Source organism: Electrophorus electricus, chromosome 10 (genome assembly GCF_013358815.1).
Source record: "Electrophorus electricus isolate fEleEle1 chromosome 10, fEleEle1.pri, whole genome shotgun sequence".
NCBI classification, from domain to species: domain Eukaryota; kingdom Metazoa; phylum Chordata; class Actinopteri; order Gymnotiformes; family Gymnotidae; genus Electrophorus; species Electrophorus electricus.
Genome location: NC_049544.1, coordinates 8,434,005 through 8,461,979, shown reverse-complemented (window position 1 = coordinate 8,461,979; position 27,975 = coordinate 8,434,005). Strand labels below are relative to the sequence as shown.

General features: G+C 41.8%; 1 protein-coding gene across 2 annotated transcripts; it reads right to left on the bottom strand.

Moving 5' to 3' along the window:
• Positions 1 to 246: 246 nt before the first annotated feature.
• On the bottom strand, positions 247 to 27,973 carry plppr5b (phospholipid phosphatase related 5b). Of its 2 annotated transcripts, XM_027016064.2 has the most exons (7): positions 27,323 to 27,973; positions 17,932 to 18,064; positions 13,199 to 13,449; positions 8,929 to 9,105; positions 5,224 to 5,358; positions 4,610 to 4,740; positions 247 to 2,551 (listed from the first exon to the last, which is right to left on the bottom strand). In XM_027016064.2, the coding sequence occupies exons 1-6, from the start codon at positions 27,551 to 27,553 to the stop codon at positions 4,612 to 4,614; spliced, it is 1,056 nt and encodes a 351-aa protein (XP_026871865.1). In that variant the 5' UTR covers positions 27,554 to 27,973; the 3' UTR covers positions 247 to 2,551; positions 4,610 to 4,611. The 2 variants fall into 2 exon arrangements, with proteins under 2 accessions (XP_026871865.1, XP_026871872.1); XM_027016071.2 differs by lacking the exon at positions 4,610 to 4,740.
• Positions 27,974 to 27,975: the final 2 nt, after the last annotated feature.

Genomic DNA, 27,975 nt, shown 5'->3' with positions numbered 1-27,975 from the left:
TGCTGTGTCAATCAGGATGTCAAGGCAACAGTGAGTCGTCCACAATTTCTCATGATGTCACCTTATTGCACATTCTTGAAGTTCTACAGAGCAAGCCATTCAGACTTCCTGAGGTCAGGGTCCCGAGACACCTCAAGGTGCTTCAGCGTCTGGAGGCCTGAATCCATTCACTAGAAAATGTGCTTTTTTCCTTACTCAGAACAGGTCTATGAAGTTATCACTTTGACAAACCTGACAGAAACAAGGTTAGAATAGAATTTTTTTATTCAAAGACTTTAAATTTCATTTCCTCTACTGTGTAAAAGGGTTATGCCTTGATTAGATGAAAGTCTTTAAAGGACGCAGGGAGCTGGAACCATGTAAAATCAATAGTACACCATTCTACCACATCCATACAGAACCAACAGCTAAACAAGTGGTAATGGCTAACAACATAGATAGAAATTAGCAATTAAAAAAGTAGGTAAGGATGTACCTTTTACAATCAAAAATCCTGTACAAACTATAAAACAAATAGGAGATAGAAGTTGTGAACATAAATATGCAAAATATAATCAGTATAAACAAATTGCTATTTAAAAATGAGAAATGATATCCAGCCATCAGGTTTGAACAGCAATTCCATGAGTAACAAAACTAACTGTCATTTTTTAATATAAGGATGAAGTACATATGGTATAGTATGTACTTTTGTAATTTTACTGATAGTCACACACACACACACACACACACACACACACACACACACACACACACACACACACACACGCACGCACACTACACAAACATAAGAAAAAACAGCAAGAAAATCTGAGAAATCTGTTTCACTCTTTGTACGCATTCTTTGTGTTTCTTTAGATATGATACTGTCACAAGCACTGTAGTAACTTTAGTCCACATTGACCAGAATACTACTGGATCCTGATCATAACTATGTTCATTAATGCAGCAATTAAACTAGTGTTCCCTTTTTCTCTGCAGTTGCTATTTTAGTTTTAAAGTGCTAGAATTCTTGTGTCTATTATACTGACCTTTGTGTGCATCAGCAAGGATTATAAAAATATACCATATTAGGGGACACAGCCAAATGGGTCCATGTCAACAGGATCTTTTTTATTGATACTCATGAAAGAGAAAGCTTTAAATGTTATGTTATTGCTCTTCTATGAACTGGTCACATTAGCAGGAAATTGCGCCTATAAATGACAAAGCATGCTGCTGAAGAAGAGAAGGTATCTAGAGCTGTTCATCCACAGGGTGCGATGCTGGGCTGGACATATTTCCTAGATTTGGAATCGAATTCATAATGATGAAGTCCTTCCATTTTCTTCGTTGCATCTGAGGTATCTTGGTTGGATTTAGCTTAAGGTCAAGGGGGCTCCATCTCATCTTTTGCTAGGTTTTGCGGACATATCCAAACTAATCACATCAGTTATCACGTTAGCCATTAGACTAGCAGTTAACATACATTTGAAAATGAGAAGACACTAAAAATAACCTAGCAACAGCCATATTCTGGGCCTGCTAGAAGCGGAATTGGGTCGCACAATGGTCTTTGCCTAACTCATTGATTCAAGTGATGCATCACTACTCTCAACAATTAAGTTATTGGTCCAGAGTGAACGACAGTTAGACTTCCATTTAGGAAAATTACCCAGAATGCCTATGAGAGGACACTCGTGATTGTCTGCATGGCTGATCCATTCTTCACGGAGAAGCATGCGCTGCAGGGAAGGCCATGCTCATTTTGAGTGCCTTAATGTTTTACTGTAGTAGTTCAACATGTTGCCACTGTGTCTGAGTAGTGGTTCATATGGAATATCAGCAAAATAACTAGAACTAAAATTATTTTTTTGAAAAACATCCCATCCATACTATACTAAATATGCTGCAGTTAAGGGTTTCTTGTTGTGTTACTGACACGAAATTATTAATTAAACTGCACCAGTGCACCAATAAATATCAATGACATGTATGATGACTTTTGTTAGGTGTAGGCAACTCCAATTTGATTTTTTTAAACAAATGCATTAAAAATTATGCCACACAAGTATTGACATTTTTGTCAATAAAGGCATGTCACAAAAGTATTGTCATATATATATATAATACTGTGGAAAAATAAAGAAGAAAATACATTTATCTACAGAAATAAGTTCAGTTTTGAAAAGTGGCAAATTCCATCTGTCACCAGATAATTTTCCTACACAGACACAGTCTCTGCAGTTACACACAGTGAGTTTTGAGCTGATTTATGCTCCAGTTGTGACAGGTCAAGAGCAAAACACTGGGGAGGGACACTATTATTCATTGACATGACTGACATTTTTTACACACACACACACGCACATACACACACACACACACACACACACAAACACACGTGCGTGCCAGGGAAGAATGAGCCAAAACAACACTACGGAGGACATAACTAATGTGGTTAGCATTGCACCTTGACTAGGACGACTGCACGGTAAAGAGCGTGGATGTCCAATGTGTCTGCCACACTGCTGAATCAAGGTCATGTGACTTCATCGAAGGTGATGTGATTCTGTGAGAGACAGAGGAAAAATATCAACAAACATTTCATATGTCAAGAACACCTATTTATACTTAGAATAAGGGAATGCCAATTACACAAGCCTTTCCATATAGGGTATTTTCTTGGACCAAGAGATGACCATATTTATCCTTCATGCAAACACAGGCTACAACATTTCACTTCAGTAAACTGTCAGGGTACGTTAATGTGTTAGGATAAAAATGCCTTGCATTTCTTGGCTTGGATGTTGGCATCTATATCAGACATCTTCAGGAAGGATTCTGGAGCCAGTCTGGAGGGGGGAGGAGGGGAGAGGACCATCCAATTTTGCTGTTCCAGTTTCGTGCTTTCAGATCAGCCCAAACCTGCCACCCTTAGACTTGTGCAGGTGCTGGGGGAAAGCGCAGGTGACAGCATGCCATGCATCCATGCCGCCACTAGCAGCTCTCTGCTACCTTAAGAAATTTGGCCTGTGATATAACCCCTGTCCGTGAGCCAAATCTGAAAGCAAAGGAGCTCCCATCAGATGTAGTATTCTTGTAGAGTCATGGCAAACAGGATTCACTCAGAAAAGGCTAGGCAAACCTACTGTCTCATACAGGAATATTTTTTCCCTTCGTATCATAGGAGGAGGAATCGTTTGATTATTAAATTAATTTCTGCACTGACATGAACAGTATTAAACCAAGACTCTCCTATCAGTTCTATGGCAGAACATACAAACCTGCTGCACTGATCTATCAAATGTAAGCTTTAGAATCAGTCAATGATGAAGATGATTATCTTCATCACTGACTCATGATAAATGATCATTGTATTTAGAGGTCACTGCCGAAATATAATATGACCCCAGTATAAACAGTGGTAAGGACACTCATCCTGTCACCGGACAAAATTAATCCAGCTTCCAGTGACATTTGCTCTGAGCCAGAGCACTTCTGCAAGGGATAGGGAGGAGCAACTGCAGTGCAGTCAGCCTCCCATCGTGCTATCATCCATGTAAGGCGCCGGAGATCCAGGCCTGGTCGCAGCAGCCTTTTCACAGGCAGCAGAGAGAATGGTGGTACGTGCAGGCCCGCCAGCCTCTTCACACACACACTCCTCACCTGCCTGTGCCCTGTCACTAAAGACAAATCTCACTCATAAGGTTGGCCTGCTTTCTTCAGCCATGAGCCTTGGGGCACGCAAAAATAGGCCATCAGCATTTTTACTGGTGGAAATATAACTCTAATGTTATTCAATCCAACCCATGCGTTTCAATGAAAGCAGCCCCAGTCCCAACACCAGGCATATCGCTACTTCAGTTAACTGAACAAACAGGCAAGTAATGCATTTAATCCCTAATATTATTAAAACACGAATCAACGCAGCAAACTGGGATTAAATCGTTGAGTCATTTGCTTGTGTGCCTGGTAATATTGTAAGTCCTGTAAGTTGTGTTTAAAGGTTCGTACCTACAGTGTAATTATTCTAGCCCAGTGGTAGGAGTGCAGCATGTGGTGTAATTAACAGCTGAATGCCTGGTCTGAATTGTTACACTGCTCGACCATTGAGGATAGCTTCTAATGGGGATTTAAATACAGATAAATTTGCTAAAGAAAGTAGAATATTTTGAAATAGATGTCACAAATTCAAAGATACCAATACACCTGTTGGACTGGTTAGCCACTCAGGACACATGACAACTCATTTTTAATACAGGACAGTCAGCCCTGACTCAGCTGGACAATCAGTACACATTAGCTGACCAGGTTTTAAACTTCTCTGATTTTCTCAAATGAATTACACCAGTTAAGTCAGATCTGGAGCCACACTAACATGCCAGAATAGCAAGACTGTACTGCATGATCAAGGCAGACAATTAATGCTGCCCTCATTGGCTCATTGCAGTCACAGAAGACAGGAGCACTGAGCTAGCAGAGCAGAAGACTCTGGATACAGGTTCATTCCGCACAGGTCACTGCTTCACTCAGATTGAATGAACGTGATTGGCTCTTGCATGGAGGTAAAGGCATGGCAGTGTATCCAGAGGCTTGGCAGTGCCACTCTTCACGCAGGTGCTCATACGTTTATTGCCTTGTGCTCTGCGGGTGCCTGAAGCGGCGTTTTTTTCCCACGATGCAGTTCAAGAGCTTCAGGAGGTGCCCTTTCAGTGAGCGGGGTGCAGTGTCCTCCTCTTCCGCCCTCAGCTCATCCATCTGAGCATCAGCCACGATGCACCCACCCACACACAGGCACAAATGCGTGTGCACACACGCGCGCAGACATACTCATACACACACGCACACACTCACACGTGCACACACACCAACACATACACATATATACACACATACATACACGTGCACACCCAGGCATGCGCACACACACACACACACGCACACACGCACACACTCACACGTGCACACACACCAACACATACACATATATACACACATACATACACGTGCACACCCAGGCATGCGCACACACACACACACACACACACACACACACACACACACACACACACAGACTTATCAGGACAGAGACAGTGCTTGGCACATCTGAAAGTGTCTGGGTTTGATGTTGATGAAGGCTACATGATCATTCAGCGTGAGTTTTTTGAAGTCCCGCGCTCCGAGCAGGACGAGTCCCGGACGAGCGAACGACTGTGGTGTGGTGAGACGTCGGCACCGTACCTGTGAGGCCATGTACTTCTCCAGGGGGCTCTCCACCCGGGGCATGCTCATCATGGCACCGCTGCTCACACTCTCCTGCTGAGGGTCTTCACTTAACAGCACCGTGCCTTTAAAGTTATGGACCACACACACAACCTGAAACGTAGTACAGAACAGCAGTTCTAAAAAAATTCAGGACCAAAGGCCTGCACAAGGGATTGAAACAGCAGCAGACTATGTGTCATTTACATATGTGTGAATTTGGGGAAAGAAACCAAACACACAGCACAGGTATATCTGAAGGTTAAATGAACAGTGTCAGTGGGCAACCCTACAAAAGGAAACTGATGCAATATGCTGTCTAACCTCACATACAGCACAGGAAGGAGAGAGTCTTAAACTATATTATTCTAAAAATAAGACAAAAATGAGGGTAATTTTTCAAGCAGTATTGTCAAATTATATTGGTTTCATGCAGACAGGAGCCAACCTCATAACGTTCTGTCCCACTGCAACAAATTCAAAATGGAATTGTGTGGCATACATTTTAACAAATTAGCTTGGTTTGTTTTTCACAATTGAGCTGCATTTATTCAGTTGCATTCCCAGTGCAGTTGGCTGCAGCCACATCTACATAATTTCAACTTCAAAAAGTAAACGACCTGTGGTGATTTTGCATCACCCAGAAGACTGCACTAATTAATTGTAGCTGATGAGCTAATTAGCAAATGCAAGCAGATGGAACTAAATCCTGAGAAAGGATTTTTACTTTGTGAATTGGATCTGCTGTACACACCTCAGCTCACAGCTCTACATCTCTCTCTCTCTCTGCCTAATAAAGTCACATGACCTCTGATGCATAACGGCCCAGCCAACTTTGGGAAGGTGCTGCTATACTGCGGGAGCACTGGGAGGACAGACACCGAGTTCTGTCTTTAACTCCTACTTAAGGAAACCAGTTGTGCTCCCTCAGCCATCTGGCTGTGTATGGCAAAACTCAAACCTGAATGGCATCAGAAGGGTGCACGGCTCTCCACACAGCTGCGCTTTTGGCTAGGGTCTCCTGGAGGGAGCGTATGTTTATCCTGAAGAGACACGAACGCCTTTAGGGTATGAAGCTCAATTATGTGCTATATGAGACAAAACTGAAGAAATGAGTGCAGTGTGTCATATGAGAGGTTTTAACATTCTGCCATTCATTAGCTGACAGACCGCTGCCCTGCGGCCCTGACTAAAGCTCATGAATATGTGAGGCCCCGGTTCTTCTGTGCCGGGTTACTGCAGTGCCCTCTTCTATCTCTCCCTGCCTAGCGTTTCACATTTATCCAACACTCACGTTCTCCCAGAGCTATTAACGCTGCCTAATGCTATTCACACTGCCGGATAGTACTTGTGGCCGAGAGGTTTGGATAATTGATGCGGTACACCACATACCTACAAGGCAAATAGGAGCAAAATTGGTCACGTTCACGGTTCATGGTTTGCTCAGCCATATTCATGCTTTAAGAGCTTTCTCTAGCAATACACAACTCCATATCCAAGACTGCACTGAAATGGCCCAATCATTATTTTAATAGCTCCACATAATCCATAGACAGGAAGAGAGCTGGTAATTATGGTAAGCAGGGTAGGAGAATTGTAGAATAGTAATTGTAGCACTTGTAATTGTAGTATAGTAATTGTGATTAGTTGAAGTCATTACATCCATTACAGATGGTAAACCAAGAGTAAACCAGTCATAAAGAGCAGTGTCTATGAGCAGAGCCAATAATGACAGTGATTGGTGCTATGATATTAGAGCATCACAAAGTACAGTACCTACACAATATAGCTTATAGTTTTTAAGTGCACTGCAGCTATGAAGAAGGTTCAATGGGATCAGTTATTTATGCTTTCACATCACATTCACTTAGACACCACTGAAAGAAAAAAACTGTATTCCTTTGATTAGTTCTGACAAACCGTGGCCTCTTACAGAAATAATTGCTAGAGTCAATCAAATATGAACCGAAGGTTTCTGTCCTTGGCAACACATTAAATGAGACATCCACTCCTTTTGCCCATCAGGGGGACAAAATGTATTCCAATTGTATATATTACTGCTCTTAATAAAAATTATTTCACAAAACACAGTGAAAGAAACATAAAAAAAAATATTTCTATGATCTACCATCTAAATGAACCCAATTTGGTCATTCAGATCCGTGAAGACCCTGCAGTAAATTGATGGGTGCCCAGGCAACCAAGCACCTCCTTTATACTGTCTCTATACTGTTACTCCTCAGACTTACTTGGCTGTAAGACTTCTTTACACCCTGCTGTGTTTGTGTCAGTATCCCACTGGACTAGGTCTCTTATCCTCCTTATCAAATGAATTCTCACACACACACCCACACACACACCCACGCACACACACGCACCCACACACACACACACACCCACACACACACACACACCCACACACACCCACACACTTTAAGCATATAGACACACTGAGGCTAAGCCTGAAGGTGAGAGGTGAACATATTACAGAATCTGAAGGTAAAATCTGCAAGGTGCTTCCACAGAACATAGAAAAGCTCTGAAAGCCATTTAACTGTGATGATCTGACCAAGCAGATGTGATCCCATTCCCCAGCTTCTACTGTCCTTCTATCAGCAAGGCCTACAGAACCTACAGCAAGAGTCTCACTTTGATGGAGGTTCAGATACATGCCCTCACAAAGCAGTCACAAAGCGTGATAGCCTCTACTCTCTACAGAAGGCAGGTTTTACCCCAAGGCCACATTGGCCACCAGACAAGCGTGCATGCCATAACTTATACTTAAACAATGAAAATGAAGGCCTTGCTTCTTATTCCGTTTTAAAAGGTGGCTGGAGGACCTGCCCAAAGCGAGTGTCACCGCTGTGCCCTGTGAGGGCGAGTGACACCCAGACATAAATAACACATTCACTAGCTGCCACTGTGTTTATCTCCTTCACCACAATGCCATTAGTACTAAGCTCCCAGAGCTGAGGAGCAAGCTCTTAGTAGCTGTGCACTGCCTGCACAGGGACAAATCCAGAGTGGGTTGCTGGAGTCAGAAGAAAAATTAATCTGCCCATACATGCTAACCCCAAACAGCCAAAATGTCTTTAGGGGGAGCAGCAATGTTGAAGTAGAGGCAGGAAGCGAGAAACAGAGAGAGAGCGAAAGAGAAAGTAAGGGTCTTAGTCATTGCAGAAGTGTTTTTGCCTCCTTGAGTACTGGGGCAGTGTCTCTGCAGCTCTGGTTCACTGCCACCTACAGGGGCTGGCCCCTGGAACACACATTGGGCACAAGTGCAATAGTCCAACAGAACCTTCATTCACAATGTACTCATTAGATCTTGTATCTCCTGAAAGGGCAGTAGCACAGTCAATATGCCTCACAGTAATGCTAAATTAACTGTCTGAGTCTGTGAGAAGAGAATAGTTTGGTTACTAGGAGTTAAAGTGTGTAAAGTGCAATGGAAACATGATGACGCACCATGTTCCTGTGTTACGTGTTATTTGCTCATCACTCCCTGCAGCCAGCCTGCACAATGACACTCATAATGATGGCTGCTTTGTGCTAGTCAGGAGGCAGTTATAGTAGACAACACACCAGGGGGCGTGGCATAGACGCTGGGGGTGTGGCATCTGCACCAGGGGTGGGTATCATTCAAAGAACATGAGAAAGCCAGACACACAGCTGAAAGCTCCTTACCAGGAAGGTGGCGATGGCCACGCCAATGATGAAACCGGCGATTACATCTGACCAGTGATTGCGATACTCTGCCACCCGATTGAGGCCTGTGAGGAAGGCCAAGCACATCAGGCCTAGCGCCATGACCGGCTTGGCCAGCCTTGTTCCTCTGGCTCTCACTGAGCACGTGATGTACATCTGAAATAAAAAGAAACAAAAAAGTGTGAGTGACGTTCACTTCACCACGGGCACTAAAGCCTGTTCCTCTTCTCATCACTCAGATAATGGATTTTTGAGCATTAATGGGTGTAGCGCATAAACCCGGATTACTGCAGCTTCAGAATTCCTGAGAGAGGAAACAGGGCCTGGTGTCTGGGAGCGGAAACAGATCCGACACACTTATAGGGGCTGCCCAGGTTTCTCCGTCACTGCTAACGACAGCCATTAGAAAAGGTCTTATCCAGCTATGCCCATGAAATGCCAGGCAGTGTACAAGGGATTGAATGAGGATGTGGGGGTGTAAATCAACAGATCAGAGCTGTGAATGGCAATATGCCCAATAAGGTATGCAGTTGAAGAACATTACACATATAGTACATGTTTATATGTAGCATTTGTGTGATAAAGGGTGCCGGGACTGTATTCTTGCATATGTGCATGTGCATGGCCATGTGTGGGGAGTGTGCATGTGTAGGAAGTGTGCATGTACAGAAGTGTGCATGTGTGGGATGTGTGCATGTACAGGAGTGTGCATGTGTGGGAAGTGTGCATGTACAGGAGTGTGCATGTGTGGGAAGTGTGCATGTACAGGAGTGTGCATGTGTGGGAAGTGTGCATGTACAGGAGTGTGCATGTGTGGGAAGTGTGCATGTACAGGAGTGTGCATGTGTGGGAAGTGTGCATGTACGGGATGTGTGCATGTACAGGAGTGTGCATGTGTGGGAAGTGTGCATGTACAGGAGTGTGCATGTGTGGGATGTGTGCATGTACAGGAGTTTGCATGTGTGGGAAGTGTGCATGTACAGGAGTGTGCATGTGTGGGATGTGTGCATGTACAGGAGTGTGCATGTATAGGAGTGTGCATGTACAGGAGTGTGCATGTGTGGGAAGTGTGCATGTACAGGAGTTTGCATGTACAGGAGTGTGCATGTGTGGGAAGTGTGCATGTGTGGGATGTGTGCATGTACAGGAGTTTGCATGTGTGGGAAGTAGGCATATACAGGAGTGTGCATGTACGGGGAGTGTGCAGCTGCCTAGCGGTCTGGGCTAAATCGGGCCGGCTGTGGGGGAGGCGGACAGCATGCCTGGGGCAGCCCTGTCTGGCAGCCAGATGACCCGTGCCAAATGAGACAGAGCTGAGGCTCCATGGCGGAGATGGCGCTCACACAAAACTTCACTTCCTGTGGATTCACATTCTAAAAGCATGGCACTGCTGAAGGTCCTGAGAAGGCAACAGACAAAGGCCATAATTGTAATCCCATGGGTGTCTGAGCCATTACACAGGACCACCTCCCTTGTTTGTTTGACAATTTCTTTTGACTCAAAGGTCACCATGCTATGATGCTGTATCACCTTATCTCAAGGGGAAAGATAAAGATATATATATATATATATATATATATATATATATATATATATATATATATATATATATATATATATATATATATACATACATACATATATATAAATAAAACACACACACACACACACACAGTTTCCACAGAAACAGAAAATTTCAGACAGAGGTCCTTCATCAGCTGTGCTTCACAGCACTTTGCATGCACAGCTGATGAAGGACCTCTGTCTGAAACGTTCTGTTTCTGTGGAAACTCTGTGTACTTTACTACAATTCTGAATATCACAACATCTCTTAATACAGCACACTCACACAGAATCTTCTTCAGATTTATATGTATGTATATAACAGGACAGGTCTATGTTTAAATAATAAGCCAATTAGTTTTCTCTCTCTATTCCTCTGTCTCCAAATAGAAATTATTAGTGTGTGATACAAAAATGACTCAGAGGTTTGATTGATTAATTGGCTTTTAATATATAAGTACTTGCTCATACAAACATTGAACCTAATTATAAACTATAGAACAAATGGCTTCTACAGAAAGTTCTATGCCATGTTTAACCTGATTCTTTTTCTGCTCAACAACCTTCAACCTACAAAAATGCAAAACTACCTGGCTGAAGTCTTCCAGCCATTAACCTCACCATCTAAAACAGAGTGGGCTTTCAACACAGGCCCAGATCCTCCGTCATCTGCAGCTGCAGCAAATGTGATATTGCGTTGTCTCTGCATGTGCAGCAAAACTTTGCCTTTGGGGTCAAGGACAGCACATGTGGACATCCTGAAGACTGGAGCGTGTCAGCTGTCAGAAATACAATTTTACACCCCACTGCACACAAGCAGTCTCTCATCCACAGGGGACCTTCCTTTCTGCTGAGCCAGTCAGCTAAATTATAGTATCAACTTGATTTACCTCATGTAATGCCCAAAAAGGAATATTTTTCAATTTACTTGAACCTCTTAAAAGAATTCTGAACCAGATGTGTGACATTAGCCGAACATTTATACTATCACCTTTTCATTTCACTGGGACCTCTTTTAAGAATTATGAACTGAATGTGTGACATTAACAGAACATTTATTTTATCACTTGATCAAAGGTTCTCAGTTTAATGGTTTTATTTTGAAGTCTGTACATCTTCTACTGAGGATATTTCACATTCTCCTGAAACACCATTAACTGGCGTTAAAACCTCTCAAATCTCAACACCCTAAAATTCCCATACGTTTCAGCATCATTCATAGTTTTATATTTTACATAATTTCATATGTTCTATGCCTTCTCAATGCCATGCTGTTTTTGGTTAGTCTTGCATCAACAATATAGACCATGAAGAGAATCTTGAAAAGCTCATGTGTGTAATTCATGAATGTCCACTGCTAATTTGTGCCTGTGGCATTATGAGGACAGAACATAGACGATCATCCTCCCACACAACAGATCTCAGCATAGAGGTTCTGAGTAGCACTACCCAGCTCTCTGCTTCTTCATGACCCATTCTAATACACTAACCAAACAGGCCTTTTTAACAAACACCCAAAGGGAACGTCCGCTCCCTGCTGCACAGCCTATGTGTCAAACACACACCTGGCTCCAAATCGGAAATGAGATGGCCTCAAATAAAACAGATGCTCATTAACAAATGAGTCTGGATCCTCTGTCTCCTTCTCTTTTCATTTGTGAATGCAGTCTGCCTCAAATCAAATCTTTCCATTATGCATAGTTGGAGTGTGAATTGAGAAATGAATGAGAGTCATAAAGGTATTAATTTCCCTAACCTGTTGGGGGGAGGGAGAGACTGAAGCTGAAAGGTTGGCTACAGAAACACAGGGAGAGGCATATATTGGGGCTTCAAGAAGAAAGCTTCTATAGAATGAATCATTCCCAAAGCTATGTACCCAGTATTCCCAGTATACCACAAATACATTCATTTCCAAAACAACCTAGACCTGAAGATGTTTAGACAACTGTGCTGTTAAACAACACAGAACACAGTTTTGGAAAGTGTGCATTAGAACGTTCAGTTCTGATGGATGAGATTTGGCCCCATCATGCTGATTTTAACCTAAAGTTTCTTTTCGTGTCAGCAATGGATTAGATTAACAGACTGCATGATGGAGAGATGGTAGTCAAGGCCAGAATGAGAGCTCCTACTTTCCTTTGGCACTTGTAAAGGAAAAACCCCCTAGCAAACACGGCCTTCAAAAACGCCATATTGCATCCTGTCTCCCTCTCAGCGCATTCTCTCGGCCTGATGAGCACAAAGCAAATTCACCTCCTGCAACTGCACATCTGCATTTCAAAAGCAGCCAAGAGTGATGTCATCTCCTTCGCTTGCGTGCCAGATTAGAATGCTCCACGGAGGTTGCACCGAGACACATTTCAGTCTCTTTTGTTCATAACAGCACACAGCAGGAGAGCAGCGGAGTGAGGGACATTAGGCCCCAGCTTGGGAACTGCAGAACAGCTTTTACTTAGGCATCTCTCTGGCTCCTTGAAGGACAAACAGATTACAGGGCATTTTGACAACCTGAAGGAAGGACACGGGTGCACTTCTGCCCACCAAAACATGCATGGTCTTCCTCAAAACTTAGATTATGCGGAACATTCTGGATTTTTGGAAATGTTCATCGAAATGAATGAGTTTGCATAATTAATGTCCAGCTTGGCGTAGGACGGGAGAAGGAACCATTAGTTGAGTAACTCACAGCCAGGTAGAGGGCAGCGTAGACGCTGAGCGCTGCTTCTTTGGAGGGGAAGGTTTTGCGGGCGCGTAGGATGTCATCCTCGTTGCCTGTGCAAGCCTCCTGGTGGCTGATATAGCGCAGAGCCTGCTGACAGCCCAGTGCTGTGTAGTTGGGCTTGCACACTGTGAGGAAGTGAGGGGCCAGGTTCCCCGTTACAACCTGGCCGGCATTCACAAAGATGTCCGTGGTGAAGAGGCCAAACACATACACACCTGTGAGAGCAAAGCAGACAATCAATCAACTACACATTGCTGTTGTTGGATTGTGGGGAACAGAATCATGTTTTAAAATAGTATACTCAGAATATAATTAATATGAAGGGTGGAAGTAGCAAATATTAAATGATGAAAATTAAGCAGGTAAAAATGCATATGAAATAAAATTAGATTCGCTAAAAATTAATGAATTTAAAATCTGAGTGGAAGTTAATTGATTTGACAGAAATGAACTGTTATTTGATTATCATCAGTGTTGATATGGTAAAATATCATTTTTAAATCAAATATGTTTTATTATTCATTGACGAGGAGGGGTTTTACATGAGGAAAATGTACGTTTTACTAAATGATTTGAGTAATTTTTGTTGTCTTGTGTTGTTTATCATTTAATTCAAGCCTTGTTTGCTCAGGACACGCACAGGCTTCTTGCCAGATTCTTTAGGCACTACAGGAAAATCACGTTAGACACAGAACATCACTTTTTATGAAACATTGTTTTTAGAAATCAACGCTTCCCATTTGTGCATGTGTTAGTTATTTTATAACAATGGGGGTGATTGATCTCTAGCAGGAAGTGTAAGAGTTCATCCTGTCAGACTTTAAGGAGGTCGCAGCTGAGGTCGTGGTCCAAGAATCGCCTGCAGAATGCTAATGTCCCTTTAATCTGACACCGGACAGACGAGGAGCAGTAGGACGGTCACGGTTTAATATTCCTCAGCTGCGACCTCCTTAACGATTTCCATTAGTCCGTCATGGATTTCAACATAGCTGGTTTGTGTGCTGTCAGTAAATGACTGAAGCTAATCAATATGATGGTGAAGCACGTTTTCAGTACTAGATGGATTTAAGGTTAGGGTAGGCAGATTCCAACTTCTGCAAGACGAAGGTGCATGAGCTATTACTGTAAAATAACTAACACACGTATGAATGGGAAGCACTGATTTCTCTGTCTAAGGTGTTGTTTCTGCAGTGCCTAAAGAATCTAAAGCTTGTGCTTGCCCTGAGCAAGCTGGCAAACTTGGCATTAGAGGTTTTGGAACATCATTTGGCATTGTTAACTTCGAAACACCAGTGGGCTACATTCATACCAATACCCCTCATAGACACCAGCAGAGGAATGTCGAGCAAATCATTGAGAGTAGGCAGGCAGAACTTTCTCAATGACATTTAACCGCGAGAGGCTGAAGTACCAACATGACTTGTGTTCAACAATAAACAGGGCCAGTATAAAAAATGACTAATGTTAAATAAGTAAGACAAGTAATAAAATCACTAATGATGATGCCAGTAACAAAAATGGCTTGAGTTAAATGATAAATGACAAGACACCAACACATGCTTTTTAATCATCTTGTAATCACATTTTATCAGGTCAGCACTGTTTTAAAAATTAAACTGTTATTTGATTATCAAATAACACTCAAATGTTAAATTCACATGCATTTTATTTACTCTCATTTTAATTCACATCCATTTATATAGGCTTAATTTTCATCATTTAATATTTGTTACTTCCACCCCTCAAAAGACTAGAAAGCACTCAGGAGGTTTCAAACACTGAAGTGACATTCAACGTTTCATTTCTAAACTTCTAAATGTTTTTGAGCTGTCACCTCCTTGTGTAATGCTAACGTGCCACGTACTTAAGGAGACATAAATGTCAAGTTCACAAGGAAGAGACTACTAACTCTTCCACCAGGGTTTGAATTCATTTTAGAGTACCGGAAAAGTACACTTAGACTGCACTTGGCTGTAGAGAAAGTAAACTTTTAAGGCAAACTTGTTTTTCCTAAACAGCAACTTGGAGAGTATAATGGTGCCGTAGGAATAGGACCTGTAAGAGTACCTCAGGTATAAGACACTGGCCAAGGCCTCTTCCGGTCTGTCACCTGTTTTTTGTCCTTGCTTCTTAACAAAGCATTTTCCACTTTACTTTAATGGTGATTTTGCAGTCAGGCACCATGTATGCAAGTCTTCCCTATTATCTCTGGGAAATGCCGTTTTCCTTTTGTCTAGTCTTAAATCTCACTTGTCACCAGATTTGTAATTTTTGCACATTAAATGAACTCCAAAGCAAAATCAAAGCTACTATTATAGTCATCAGATGACATGAGTCAACAGTGAGTCATGTTCGTAAGCATGAGCAAATAACATTTATCTAATGATACCACAAATAAGACTACCAAAGACAACTAATCCAAGAATTAATGAAGTCTGTGTAATTGAAGACACAGCAAATTTCCAATTTGGCATCAAAAATAAAGGACAAATCTAGCCTCATTAGCCTGATATGCCCAGCTACACACCACTGCTTTGTACAGTATACAAAAGACACGTTTAGATGTACAGCCTAGTTTGGGTATTGCTTTAACACCACCTCTGCAGCCTGAAACTGGCTCAAAGATTAATCATACAGAATATCAAAGATCTAAACATCTTGGTGTTTGTGGTCTTATAGCATTATTATTGATGGAACGCTTCAGTTGTTGCAGCCTGCCAACTGTAGCTCCACCTGAGCTTTGGTGCGTGTCAGGCAGGTCATGCGGCGGGTGTTGTTGTAAGTGCTTGGGTGACCTCAATAACTTTGATGCTGACTGAGGTTCACTGCATCAGGCTGCAATCAGAACTGGGCCCTGGCTGCACATCAAAGGCACAGGTGCAACTCTCTCCACAGCGCATGGCCATTACGTCTTTGCTAGGAGATGCCGATTCCGATTAAAGTGTATTTTTGTGTGTGTCTGTTACATGTGCGTGTCTCAGAAAGGAAGATATCCTGGCTATCATGTCAGTACAAATGTCTTTAACAGACTGTACTATAACTAGTTTATTCAACATTCTGGGCTTTTCGTCTCAGTCAATTATCAAAGAGATTAATATCCCTCAGTCCAGGGATTGCATTTCCAAAATGGAAATAAATAAATCAATGGTACATTTGATCTGAAGACTTCCTAGATGAGTCGTGATAAATGCAGAATTTTTCTTTCCCCTGGAAATGGATTTAACACTTGAGTTCTCAAACACTGCTCAGTAACTTAGTTTTAGTTTTAGTTCTAAGGGCAGGGGTAAGTCGGCATGACACACCACAGAACTGACATCTTTTGAAGCCATCTTCAAATGTTTATTTTTCCCGGTTCTATGCATTCAAATAAGTAGTATAAAGTAGCAAAGATTCTCTCCTCATCAGAGGTGGCAAGTAAATGGAGGAAGAGAACCCCAGAATGCAAAGCAGAAGAGTGTCTGAGCTAGGCAAGATCAGGCCTAAAGCTATTTTCTAAATTTATCTCCTCTGAAAAACAGCACCATGTGAGTCATTATGGAAATAATGAGAGATGGCAAATCAACTGGTTTCACTTCAACTCATTCTATTGACATGCAAAGAGCTGAAATTACCACTATTATAAACATCAGCAAAATGGGCCCCTGGAAATGATCCCTCTCTTTATCGCCTTAGCTATAGTATATCAAAGGAAATACGCAATGGCAAAAGAACACACTGTTCCAGACCAAACATGGGACAAGCAGATAAAAGGAGCTACTGGAGAAGTCACTGAAAGACTAAATATAGTTCAGGGTAAGTGCATTGCTACTAGCACCGATGTTCTTGTAGCCATATTAGTGGAGTGGGATTAAGACAATAATTGAGGCAAGGTTTAGGAGAAAATCTGTTGTCTGAGCTAGCACCTTCATGTCCTCTGCTCTATACTCTACATATTTATGGAATTTAGCTGAGACTTTTATCCAAAAAATCTTATTAATAATTATGATAGAATACACCCTGAACAAGTATGGGTTAAGTCCCTTGCTCAAGGGCCTAACATCTGATTACTAGACAAGAACCTTAACCATTGAGCTACCACTGCCTGACCCAAAGTGATCTGAAAACAGAAAAATGATCCCACATCTAACTAAGCTTTCTTTATGTTTTCTATAAATGTAACATTTACAGCATTTAGCTGATGCTTTTATCCAAAGTGTCTTACAATTACAACTGAAGCTATTGAGGGTTAAGGGCCTTGCTCAGTGGCCCAACAGTGACAACTTGGTAGTGGGGCTTGAATCAGCAACCTTCCGACTACAAGTCAAGTACCTTAATCACTGAGCTACCACTGCCCTATTTACTTAGTAATTAAGGAAAAAAAATAAAATAAATAAATATATAAATCAAATAAACCATAATGATTAAGGTTTTTTCACACATTGCAGTGGTGGTAGTGAAGTCACTTGAAGAGAAAAAGGGGGCGTATTCCAAAGGAAGCTAAAAGCAGTACAAAAGATGGGAGTGGATTTCCTCTGAGGTCGAGGCTAATAATCCCCTTTACCACTGTATCCTTATCTCATAGAGACATCAGCTTGCAAAACATGGCTGGAGCAGTGTAATACAAGGGCATTAGAAGCAAAGTGCTGGCTCTGCTCTGAGAACCAGATGATGGAAAATTACCTGTGTCATAAACTACAATGGTGAGATTAGGGACGCACCCAAGAAGCGGAAGGTTCTGCGCACCACAGGGTTGAGGTAACAGCAGTCTCCGGTCACGATGGTCTTCCTTCGACTGTCTGGGTCTTTTGATGTGTACAGCATCAGGAACAGCACTGCTTCCGTCACCGTTATCTTCAAGAGCACAAAAATCACCAGGGGAGATTAAAAAAAAAGAAAATGATTAACAACTCAGGTGGACTTAATGACAGTAAAATTAAATTGATGCTTTGAGCTCTGAAGTCACAAGGCCCAGGCCTAACGTGACAAAGCCATAATTCTGAAAGAAGAGTAGGGCCATGTACTGCAGAAAGCCACAGCCCCAGACCTGAGAATCCTCCACCCAGTTGTAAATGCAACACGCTCTGCCCCTTTGCTGTTAGGCCCACATGTATCTTAGATGGGTTGCTAATGAATGTAAGTTATGCAGGTTGTGAATACTGGAGTGTTTTGATCTCATTTCTTGACAGACAACAGAGAGAAAAAAAATGTACCAATGGCAGGCTGTCACATCCATGCTTTTTGTTTCTTTATTAAACCAATTTCCTGTTTCCTATACAAAGATACTGAAAGTGTTTGTCACACAGTCCTTGATGGAAAACTGATGAGAAGTTATGCTGAGCTGAACTCTCCCAGTGTTTTTCATCCTCTGTGTTTGTGTGTGTGTGTGTGTGTGTGTGTGTGACTCTCCTGGCTCTGAATAGTCTCTGTCCTAAACTGTGCTCTCATATAACCCCATTTATATGCTGGCAAAAGCCGAAAGCTGCTCAGAACACAGCATGGAGGGGGACTGCATCAATGGCCCTGCAATGTATGTTGGCTTTAATGTATTCCTATGAGTTATTGTACCTATACCTGTGTTTATATTATATGGTTATGGGAACATTCGGTTTTGATAAATGGCATCCTTAAGGGACAGTTAGGATTCCCAAATGTGGGGCTTTTATTAATTTAAATCATGACTTGATACATTAGAACACTTGCTAAGTGAAAGAGTGTCATGGTCACTAAAATGTAGTAAAAGTATAATATAAGGTACATCACATTATATCACAAAGTTATAGCCCTTGTCAAAACAAGCTTTGAATGGAAACTACAGTTAAGTGTCCTTTCACTAATGATGCACAGAGAAAAAGTGCACACAAGACCCAGCTCTAATTCATGGTTCATGAATATTGTAGACCCCCTTCACAGGCACCAACACAGCAAAGTCATTTCCTAAATGGTTATTTGAAAATCCATAAGTGAACAAGTTTTTGCACCAAACCACAGACAGGTTTAGCTGTAAAGCCACCATCTGTGAAACCTTGCAGTGCAGGGGAAGGCTAATTGAAACTGTGAAATATGCCTCTCCTATTTTGTGCTCCATTTCTCTTCCTGGTTTCCATTGGCAACTGCAAATGCTTAAAGGTTTTTTTTTTAATTATAGCATTTCACAGCATTTCACTGATTGCTTCAGTCTCTCTTTTGGTTATCTCACTGCATCTATTGTTTAACATCTCACCTGATTGTAGACTGGAAGCCCTAAAGGTAATAAGAGGCTTTATTGAACATTGACATGCCCAAAGTCATAGGACAGACACTAGTATCATGTAGGACCCCCTCAAGCCCCGCAAACTGCAGTTCAACGTGGTATCGATTCCACAAGTGGACAAAGACGTCTAGAGGGACGTTGAGCCATGGTATATGAATAACCACCCACAACTCTGTGGTATTTGAAGGTGCATGATCTCAAATGTGAATGAGTGAATGCACCTCTCCACCACATCCAATAAATGCTCAGTTGGGCTCATGTCAGCTGAACATGCAGGTCACACCAGTACTTTGAACTCTCCAGAATGCTCCTCAAACCAATTCTGGATAATTTGGGCCCAATGGCAAGGTGCATTATCCTCCTGGAATATCCCATCACTGTGGGGGTACATGAAGTCCATGAAGGGCTGAAAATGGTCACCAAGCTGTGAAACATAGCAAGCACCAGACAATGACATGTTTAGGTGGACCAGCGGACCCAAGCCATGACATGAGATCACACCCCACACCAGTATGGAACCACCACCAGGTTGCACAGAACTTTACCATCAGCCCAAGCCATCGGTACAGTGACTCATCAGGCCATGCCATGTTGCCAGTCCACTAGGGTCCAGTTAGCAACCTCACGAACCCAGGTGGGGTGCTGTGTCTGGTGCTGTGGTGTTAACAGAGGCACTCTGGTGGGTCTTGTGCTCCCATATCCCATAGAAGCTAAACAATGCTGCACTGACCTGCATGATATGTGTGTGGGGGGTCCTCCTGCATTGAATGTGGATGTGATTTCTGCCAGAGTCACTTGTCTGTTCGTACGGACAGTTCTAGCCAGACACCACTGGTCACGATCATTAAGTAACCTGTGGGCGGCCACTGCGCAGTCCACTGTGGGTGGTAATGCCTTCTATGACGTATTCCTGGTATACATGTACCACTGTGGATCGAGGAATGTTAAATGCCAGCACATATTCAGAAATGGAATGTCACATCCTTTTGGCACCCACTATCATGCCTCGTTACTCCAATAACTCAATAATTCACTCCAATAATTCACGTCACCTTGTCATGAGTATGCTGTGTTTAACATCACTCACAAGATAACACTTCACAACTTATACAGGTGTGGGCGTTCCCAAGCCATCCCCTGAAGTAATGACAAAATATCTACTGCTATCCCATGACTTTTGGCACGTCAGTGTATATTGCAGATTAGTGACCTCACTGATGTGAACCTTCGTGTTATTCTGTGCATAGAGGACCACAGGTCTGTAGCCAGGTGCAAGTTTTACTGATAGTCAGAGAATGAAGTACAGTGGGTAATGTAAGGAAAGAAAACACAGAAGGGATCCCCATCTCAAAGCAGAACATGTAAGAAAAAATAAATAAATCAGTAAAAGCGCAAGTATAAATTCTGCACAGCTCTCTAATCTAAGGGTCCAGTGGCCTTGCTCAGGGGCCCAGCAGTGGCAACTTTGCAATGGTAGGACTTGAAATGCCAACCTTACAATTACAACACATGTCCAAGGCTCCCCAGCACCTGTCCAAGGCTCCCTTCTGCCTGCTGCAGGGAACCAGCTCAGACCAGACCTTCTCAGTGTCATGCCTGGTGATGTGACTCATAGTGTGAGTGTAGTGGTATAGTTAGTGTGGGTGTAGTGATGAAGATAGTGTAAGTGTAGGCGTATAGTTAGTGTAAGTGTAGTGGTATAGTAATGTGGGTTTAATGGTATAGTTAGTGTAAGTGTAGTGGAATAGTTAGTGTTACTGTAGTGGTATAGCTAGTGTGAGTGTAGTGGTATAGCTAGTGTGAGTGTAGTGGTATAGCTAGTGTGAGTGTAGTGGTATAGTAATGTGGGTTTAATGGTATAGTTAGTGTAAGTGTAGTGGAATAGTTAGTGTTACTGTAGTGGTATAGCTAGTGTGAGTGTAGTGGTATAGCTAGTGTGAGTGTAGTGGTATAGTAATGTGGGTTTAATGGTATAGTTAGTGTAAGTGTAGTGGAATAGTTAGTGTTACTGTAGTGGTATAGCTAGTGTGAGTGTAGTGGTATAGCTAGTGTGAGTGTAGTGGTATAGCTAGTGTGAGTGTAGTGGTATAGTAATGTGGGTATAATGGCATAATTGTATGTCCTGCCTGACCCCTGGACGCCTTCCGTACTCTGCCTCGCATTTTCAACCTCAGACCGACCTCACCAAAATTACCCGCCTAACTCCTCTTACCTGACTTGGAAAGCTCCAAGCCCAACAACCTTTCCCTACGGTTCCTACTTGCCACATAAAAAAAAAAAAACAACCTTTTGCAGCTGGTTCCTCTCCCTCATGTGTGTGCCTTCATTACAATTGGTATAGCGAGCATGATTGTAGTGATAAAGATAGTATGAGTGCAGTGGTAGAGTTAGCATGGTGTAATGGTATAGTTACTGTGAGTGTAATGATATATTTAGTATTAGTGTAGTGGTATAGTTAATGTGAGTGCAGTGATATAGTGATAGTTTGAGTGTAGTGGTATAGTGTAGTGGTAAAGTTAGTGTGAGTATACTGGTATAGATAGTGTGTATATGGGTATAGATAGTATAAGTGCAGTGGTATAGTTATTTTCTAACTATTTATCTCTTAAAAATAATCTCTTGTCTGCCTTTTTGCTTTGCATGACATTACCATTCCATTAAGACTAATAGATATAAACCACAGATTAAAGCAGTAGTGCTCATGATGCAGGAAGACAAAGTTACAACTGGTTACCAACTTAAGACCTTAAAACTTTTATTCCATCTCTAAATTACACACACATATGTTTTATCATCACTGCCTTGCCAAGAAACCTTGGAAAAGACTTTGCTTGCAGCTCTTTGCTAACAGTATTGCTGTACTCCTGGCCCTCTAATGCCAGTTATTCCTGCAGTGAGCCAGGATGCGTTTGTCCAGCCCTCTGCCAAGCACACAATAAAAGCAATTAAGACACAAGCTTTGAGCCAGCATGTGTCAACATCTGTCAGTTGTTTGTGCAAATTGTACAGGCTGGTTAATCTCAGGCTAAAACAGAGATGTCTTTCCTCTGAACTTCCAGAGGGAGAGGCTGCACACTGTGTCTCCATTTCCAGCCAGCACAGAAACCGCAGTGTTACTGTAAAACCATGAGAATAAGCCGGATGTCTGTCTGGACCACAGACTGAGCTCATCAGTCAGCCCTGAGAAAGGTAGGTGCTCTTTCACAGGGTTGCAGATGAATGAGGTGCTTAAACCCAAGAAGTTATTGTGGTCTTTCATAAGCATACTAGATGGGGAGGGATACAGTGCTTTAAAAATGAAGCCAATCTTAGGCGCCAAGAATCTTGCTTCATTGGACAATTTCTTCCTCATTACTTTTTCAAGGGAGCATAAGATAATATATCAGCCCCCCTCAAACCACTGAAATTCTAATCACTGGTGGTGGGATGTTGAAAAAGAGAGTGATTTGCATGAGGTTATAAATAAATTAAGACCATTGAAATGGAACGGTCAGGGATTTAAGCACGACCGAGAGATTGGAGCACTCCAGTATAATCACTGAGAATTAAGTGATACGATCTAAGTAACCCCCTGTGTTTAAACAGATTTATTCACTACCATAAATTTGTGGGTACCTTACAACTGTCATGTTTCCTAACAACCAATTTGCAGTTTTTCCCCAAAAATATGTTAAAAGGGTTTTATAGAATTCTTGGCAGTCCTTCATAAATTTCATCCAAGGGTTTGGAAATCTACCAATGATGTCATTAATATTTATACTGCAGATTGTGCTGCCTACCCCTTCATGTTTTGAAATGGATTATTTTCAGCTGACACACTCTGATTTATGTATTTATGAATAAGCAACACGCATGGAATACTGGGAAATAACAAACATCACGGAGAGCTAAATATCACATTCAAAGCCACAGCAACAAAATAATATATCATTCTTTAAAGCTAACAACAGATTACACAACAATCCTAAATGGCTAAAATGACAAAGTTCTATCAAAATCACTTAAAATCGGTCAAGACTCAAGCCAAATTGATGCCTCAGGGCCCTTAATTACCTGCAAGGCTATAAACGTGTTTCAGAAAAAGGCTGTCATGCAGACTGACAAGTGAGAAGAGATTTATAATTTGTAGGACATAAAACCAAAATTGGCACTTATTAACTACACCCAGGATGGCCCAGCACATATTTTATTGAACGAAAGAACTGTAAAAGACAATTATAAGCAAAAACAGAGGCAATACAACTCAACCAGACCCATTCAAGGGTGGGTCCAAAATATAATATTAAATAAACTTTTTTTTTTTTTTAAGTGTCGTCATGTCCAAGATTATGCCAGTATCCTCAAAACTCATTCAACAGTTTTATTTCAGCTGTTCATTTAATGGCAACATAAAGAGTTCAGCTACAGCTGTCAAACAACAAACCACCTGCTAGAGCCTAGCGTCAGCATCCATAATTCATGATATCTGTTTAAGGGATCCAAAGAGTACGAGGTCAAGTTTAATCATCTCTCTAAACTCTACAGCTAGACCTAAATCACAGCTAAATTGCCCAGGTAGTGCCCCCACTTTTCTATAAGTTGTGAAGTGCCAAACACAGTAAGCCCCAAATCAGTCTGCTGCATTGTAAGCAGTGCAACATCTATAGTACAATATGTACTTGCATCTTGTTTGCTGCATCTCTGGCAAATGCCTATGCTACTGAATGCAAGTATTCAAGTATTACCAGAAAGACCATTTAAACAGAAACACCTTGTAGGTGTAGTTAGACCACAGCCCCTCAGTTTCCATGCACAGCTTGAGTTAGCCATACTCCAGCGGCTCATCAATGGTCAGCGTCTAACCACGCTGCTGCTGACTGGATATTTGTGTGTAGAATGCCACTCTCAGCTCAGCAGTAACTATGACATGTAAAAACAGCATTAGTGAGCCAGATAACTTGGTACTAGTTCAGCACCCATGACCATACCAATAATATATCAGGCTGTGGTGAAAAAATTCCAAGACAAAAATAATATCTGGTCTATAGGAAACTGAAAAAAGGGTAGTTCATGATTTATGCTTGTCAACAGTCACACTGCAGAGTGTGATTTTACACTCATAATATGTACTTATAATATGTGTTTCTAGTAGCCACTGAGTATATATTTAGCAACAAGGTTTTTTGTTTTTTTTCCCTGTACTATCCGGCTTTGAATATAAAATGGCTGGTTTTAATGTGTATCACTTAAAAAGACCTTAAGCTTAAGAAAATATAATCTATAGAAGATGCAGTACCAAAAAATTCACTTTAAAGTTTCTTCATCAGCTCACAAACCAAGTGCTTTAGGCACACTGCTTTGTTACATTCTGATCTACTGCAGTCCTTACAAATATCCACACACACCACTGCCTACTACCACCTAAGTTTTAATGATAAGCCTCTTTGTGAAAAATAGGGCTCTTTATTTGCTGTGACTAACAACTGTGCTACTCCCAAGGTACAAAACAGTAATCTTCTACATTTTTTTCCTAAGGCAGACATGTCTTGTAAATAAAGAGGACTAGCGTTCAGTGCCATCTTATTTGTTTTTCATTCCAGTATGTCACAGCCAGGGCTGCTGAGCTGGGAAACAGAAACTATGTGGGTGCATGTGTAGGGATGGACTACACGTGTATAAGAGTCTGAGAAAAAAACATTTAACATCATTTCTCATGTAGTTCACACATAGTATTGCTCAATATAATGTCTTCAACAATGTCTTAAAGACATGTTTAATTCCTACTTAAATCAAATTATCTGACAAGCAACATCTATATGAGATTTTATGCTTAAGATCACATAATAACATTATTTAGGGTTTTAAAGAATGGCTTTAAAAGTAAAATAAAATGGGGCCAGATGATTTTGTTCACACATTATCCAAATGATGTGCACAATCTCTTGAACTCTCTGTGGTTGCAATAGCTCAGCAGGTTTAGCACCAAAGAAGTAAATACACTTGTTATAAAATGCTTTATCTGTCTAATCGTGAAGACAGTTAATCATTGTCACTCCAATTTAAAATTTCAAGTCTCACGAGCAATATCGATCAACTTAAAAAATTAAAAACCTGTACATAAATAATAGCAGCTAGGAATAGTGTATAGAATAAAGCTCCAGAACTGTAGATTACAGATCCTGAACATTACACTGCACCCTACTTGTATAACAGATATAAAGGATTTAGGTTTGTCCAACTATTCTCACACCTTGGTTTAGGGATCATCTTCGATATGTATTAGTGTCAATGTGAACTTTTATCGGTTTTAGTGAAACTATGTCTCACTCTTGTTTTTGCAATCCATAGTCAGTGATGCTAGCAGCCATTGACTACAAATCAGAGCTGAGAAGCTCATGGGTCCTGGGGGGACCAAGCTCAGTCAGCACACTAAGCTCTGCTGGAGAAAAGCCTGATGATATTCCTTTTAGTTTTTCCAGTCCAGTATCAAGGTGAACGTGAGCCGTATCACTCATCTCTGGGACTCAGTCTGAGAGCATGCAGGAGAAGCTGGATGCAGGCTGTCGCCTTCATCAGTGAAGAATTTCACCTGCATGAGTCTGCCACTCCCTTTGGAATCAACAAGGAGATTTTTTTTTTTTTTTCCTGTCAGCAGAGTCAATTTCCTCCAAGAAATGACAGTATATACAAGAGCTCTCACTGCACCAGAGGCCCCACCAGTCCCTACCCATAAACACTCACATGAAGTAAACACTCACTAAAGCCTATAAACATTCACATGAAGTAGCAATGCAGAGTGGAACGTACTCCATTACTGATTAAACGCGAAAGGATAGAGAGTGACAACATGACAGCATACTTCTCAAGACACTGCACTCGCAAACGCAGACATGCTGAATGTGATGTGAAAGATCATACACACTGTGCTTGAGCCTTATACCAATAGACTAACTGAGTAATAGTCCAAGCTAAATAGCCAAATAAATGATTTGCGCAGTGTCAAGTGTTGTTTCTCAAGTAGTGCTTACTTAACAGACGTCTTCAGAGCGTGCAGGTGTGCGTTTTTGTTAGCATGATCATGAATAGAACTCGTGTGCATTTTGAAAAAGCAGCCCTTCTGTACCTTAATAATGCCCCTACAACAGTGGGTGTGAAGACCTACTAGAATCAAACTGAGGACAGAGCATCCACAGTGATGGAACTAATTATGTGAGTTAGTGGCTGTAATGTGCAATACAAGGGCTTTGGCGCCATTATAGACGGGCTTTATAAAGTGTCGGAGGCAAACAATCACATCACCACTGAGACCTTTTGCAATGATAGGTTGTGAATACATTGTGCCAACATTTAAAACAAGGGCAAGTTAATTATAACATCATACCGAGAACATATTGCATCACTATAGAGGATGGCATCAAAGCCCCCCATGAAATAAAAGAGGACATATTTTCATGATATATTCAGTTCACAGTTCAGTTCATAGTTCATGACATATTCAGTTCAATATATTCAGTGTACACAATTGATGTGAAAGAGAGATTATAAATACAGGTTAAAGCTAAAACATAGCTTACACAAATTCATTAGTGTTTGACATCAAGGTAAGATTTGGTATTATTTTAATATTCTAGTTTCTATTTGCTCTATTCTAGTTAATATAAATATTTACCAGATTCAACGATGCAAAACACCACAAAAATGTGGCCTAAAAGTTTCGACCCACGAGTTCAATAACGGAAACTGCAGTTACGATAAAATCGTGGAATAATACTCAAAGCATGTCACACAATGTCTGTTACAGAGGCGTTTGAGTATCATTCTTTTGTTCTCCTAGCTAAACTCCCACGGAGTCTATTTCCTACTCCCACAGAGAAACTCACCACAAGTGTCGGGACACCTGCAACCAACGTATACAGCAAGGCGGGTGGGATAGCGCTCGTTTCCTCTGGTCCAAGGTAGGGCTTCGTGTAGGAGTTGTCATAGCAGAAAAATCCTTGGACGTGCACGTTGAACGTATCGGTGTACTCGAAGTAATATGCCAGCATGACTGTCCCCGCCATTATCACCAGCTGAAAATAAAGCATGATCGTTAAATATTTCGGTAAAAACATTTACCAATCCCCTTTTCTTAGGCAAAATAGCCTGACCGTCTTCATTCCCCTCGTCTGCTTAGAGCAGAAACATAGTCAGAGTCTCCGCCACCCCCACATTTTGACCGCATCTAGTGCTCGTCGGTAGGCATCGGAGGGTGACACGCATAAACGCGCTCACTGGCATGGCACTTCGCTTCGCCGCACGAGCTAGAACGATACCGCGTTGGGGAGGGGTAGCGAAATAAGCGCTCGCGCAGGTCTGCGACGCGTCCGGCAGGTCTTCCTCGCCCCGGGCAGCTAATGATGGGGACTGGCGCGTGAGCCTGCTTCACCCACTCAGGAATAAAGCGGGGGAAACGAGAAATCTGTGCTAAGAGGGAGCTGTTTTCTCGAGTCAGCCTCCAAATGAGTCATCAGACTTCTGCTTGTCGCAACACAGA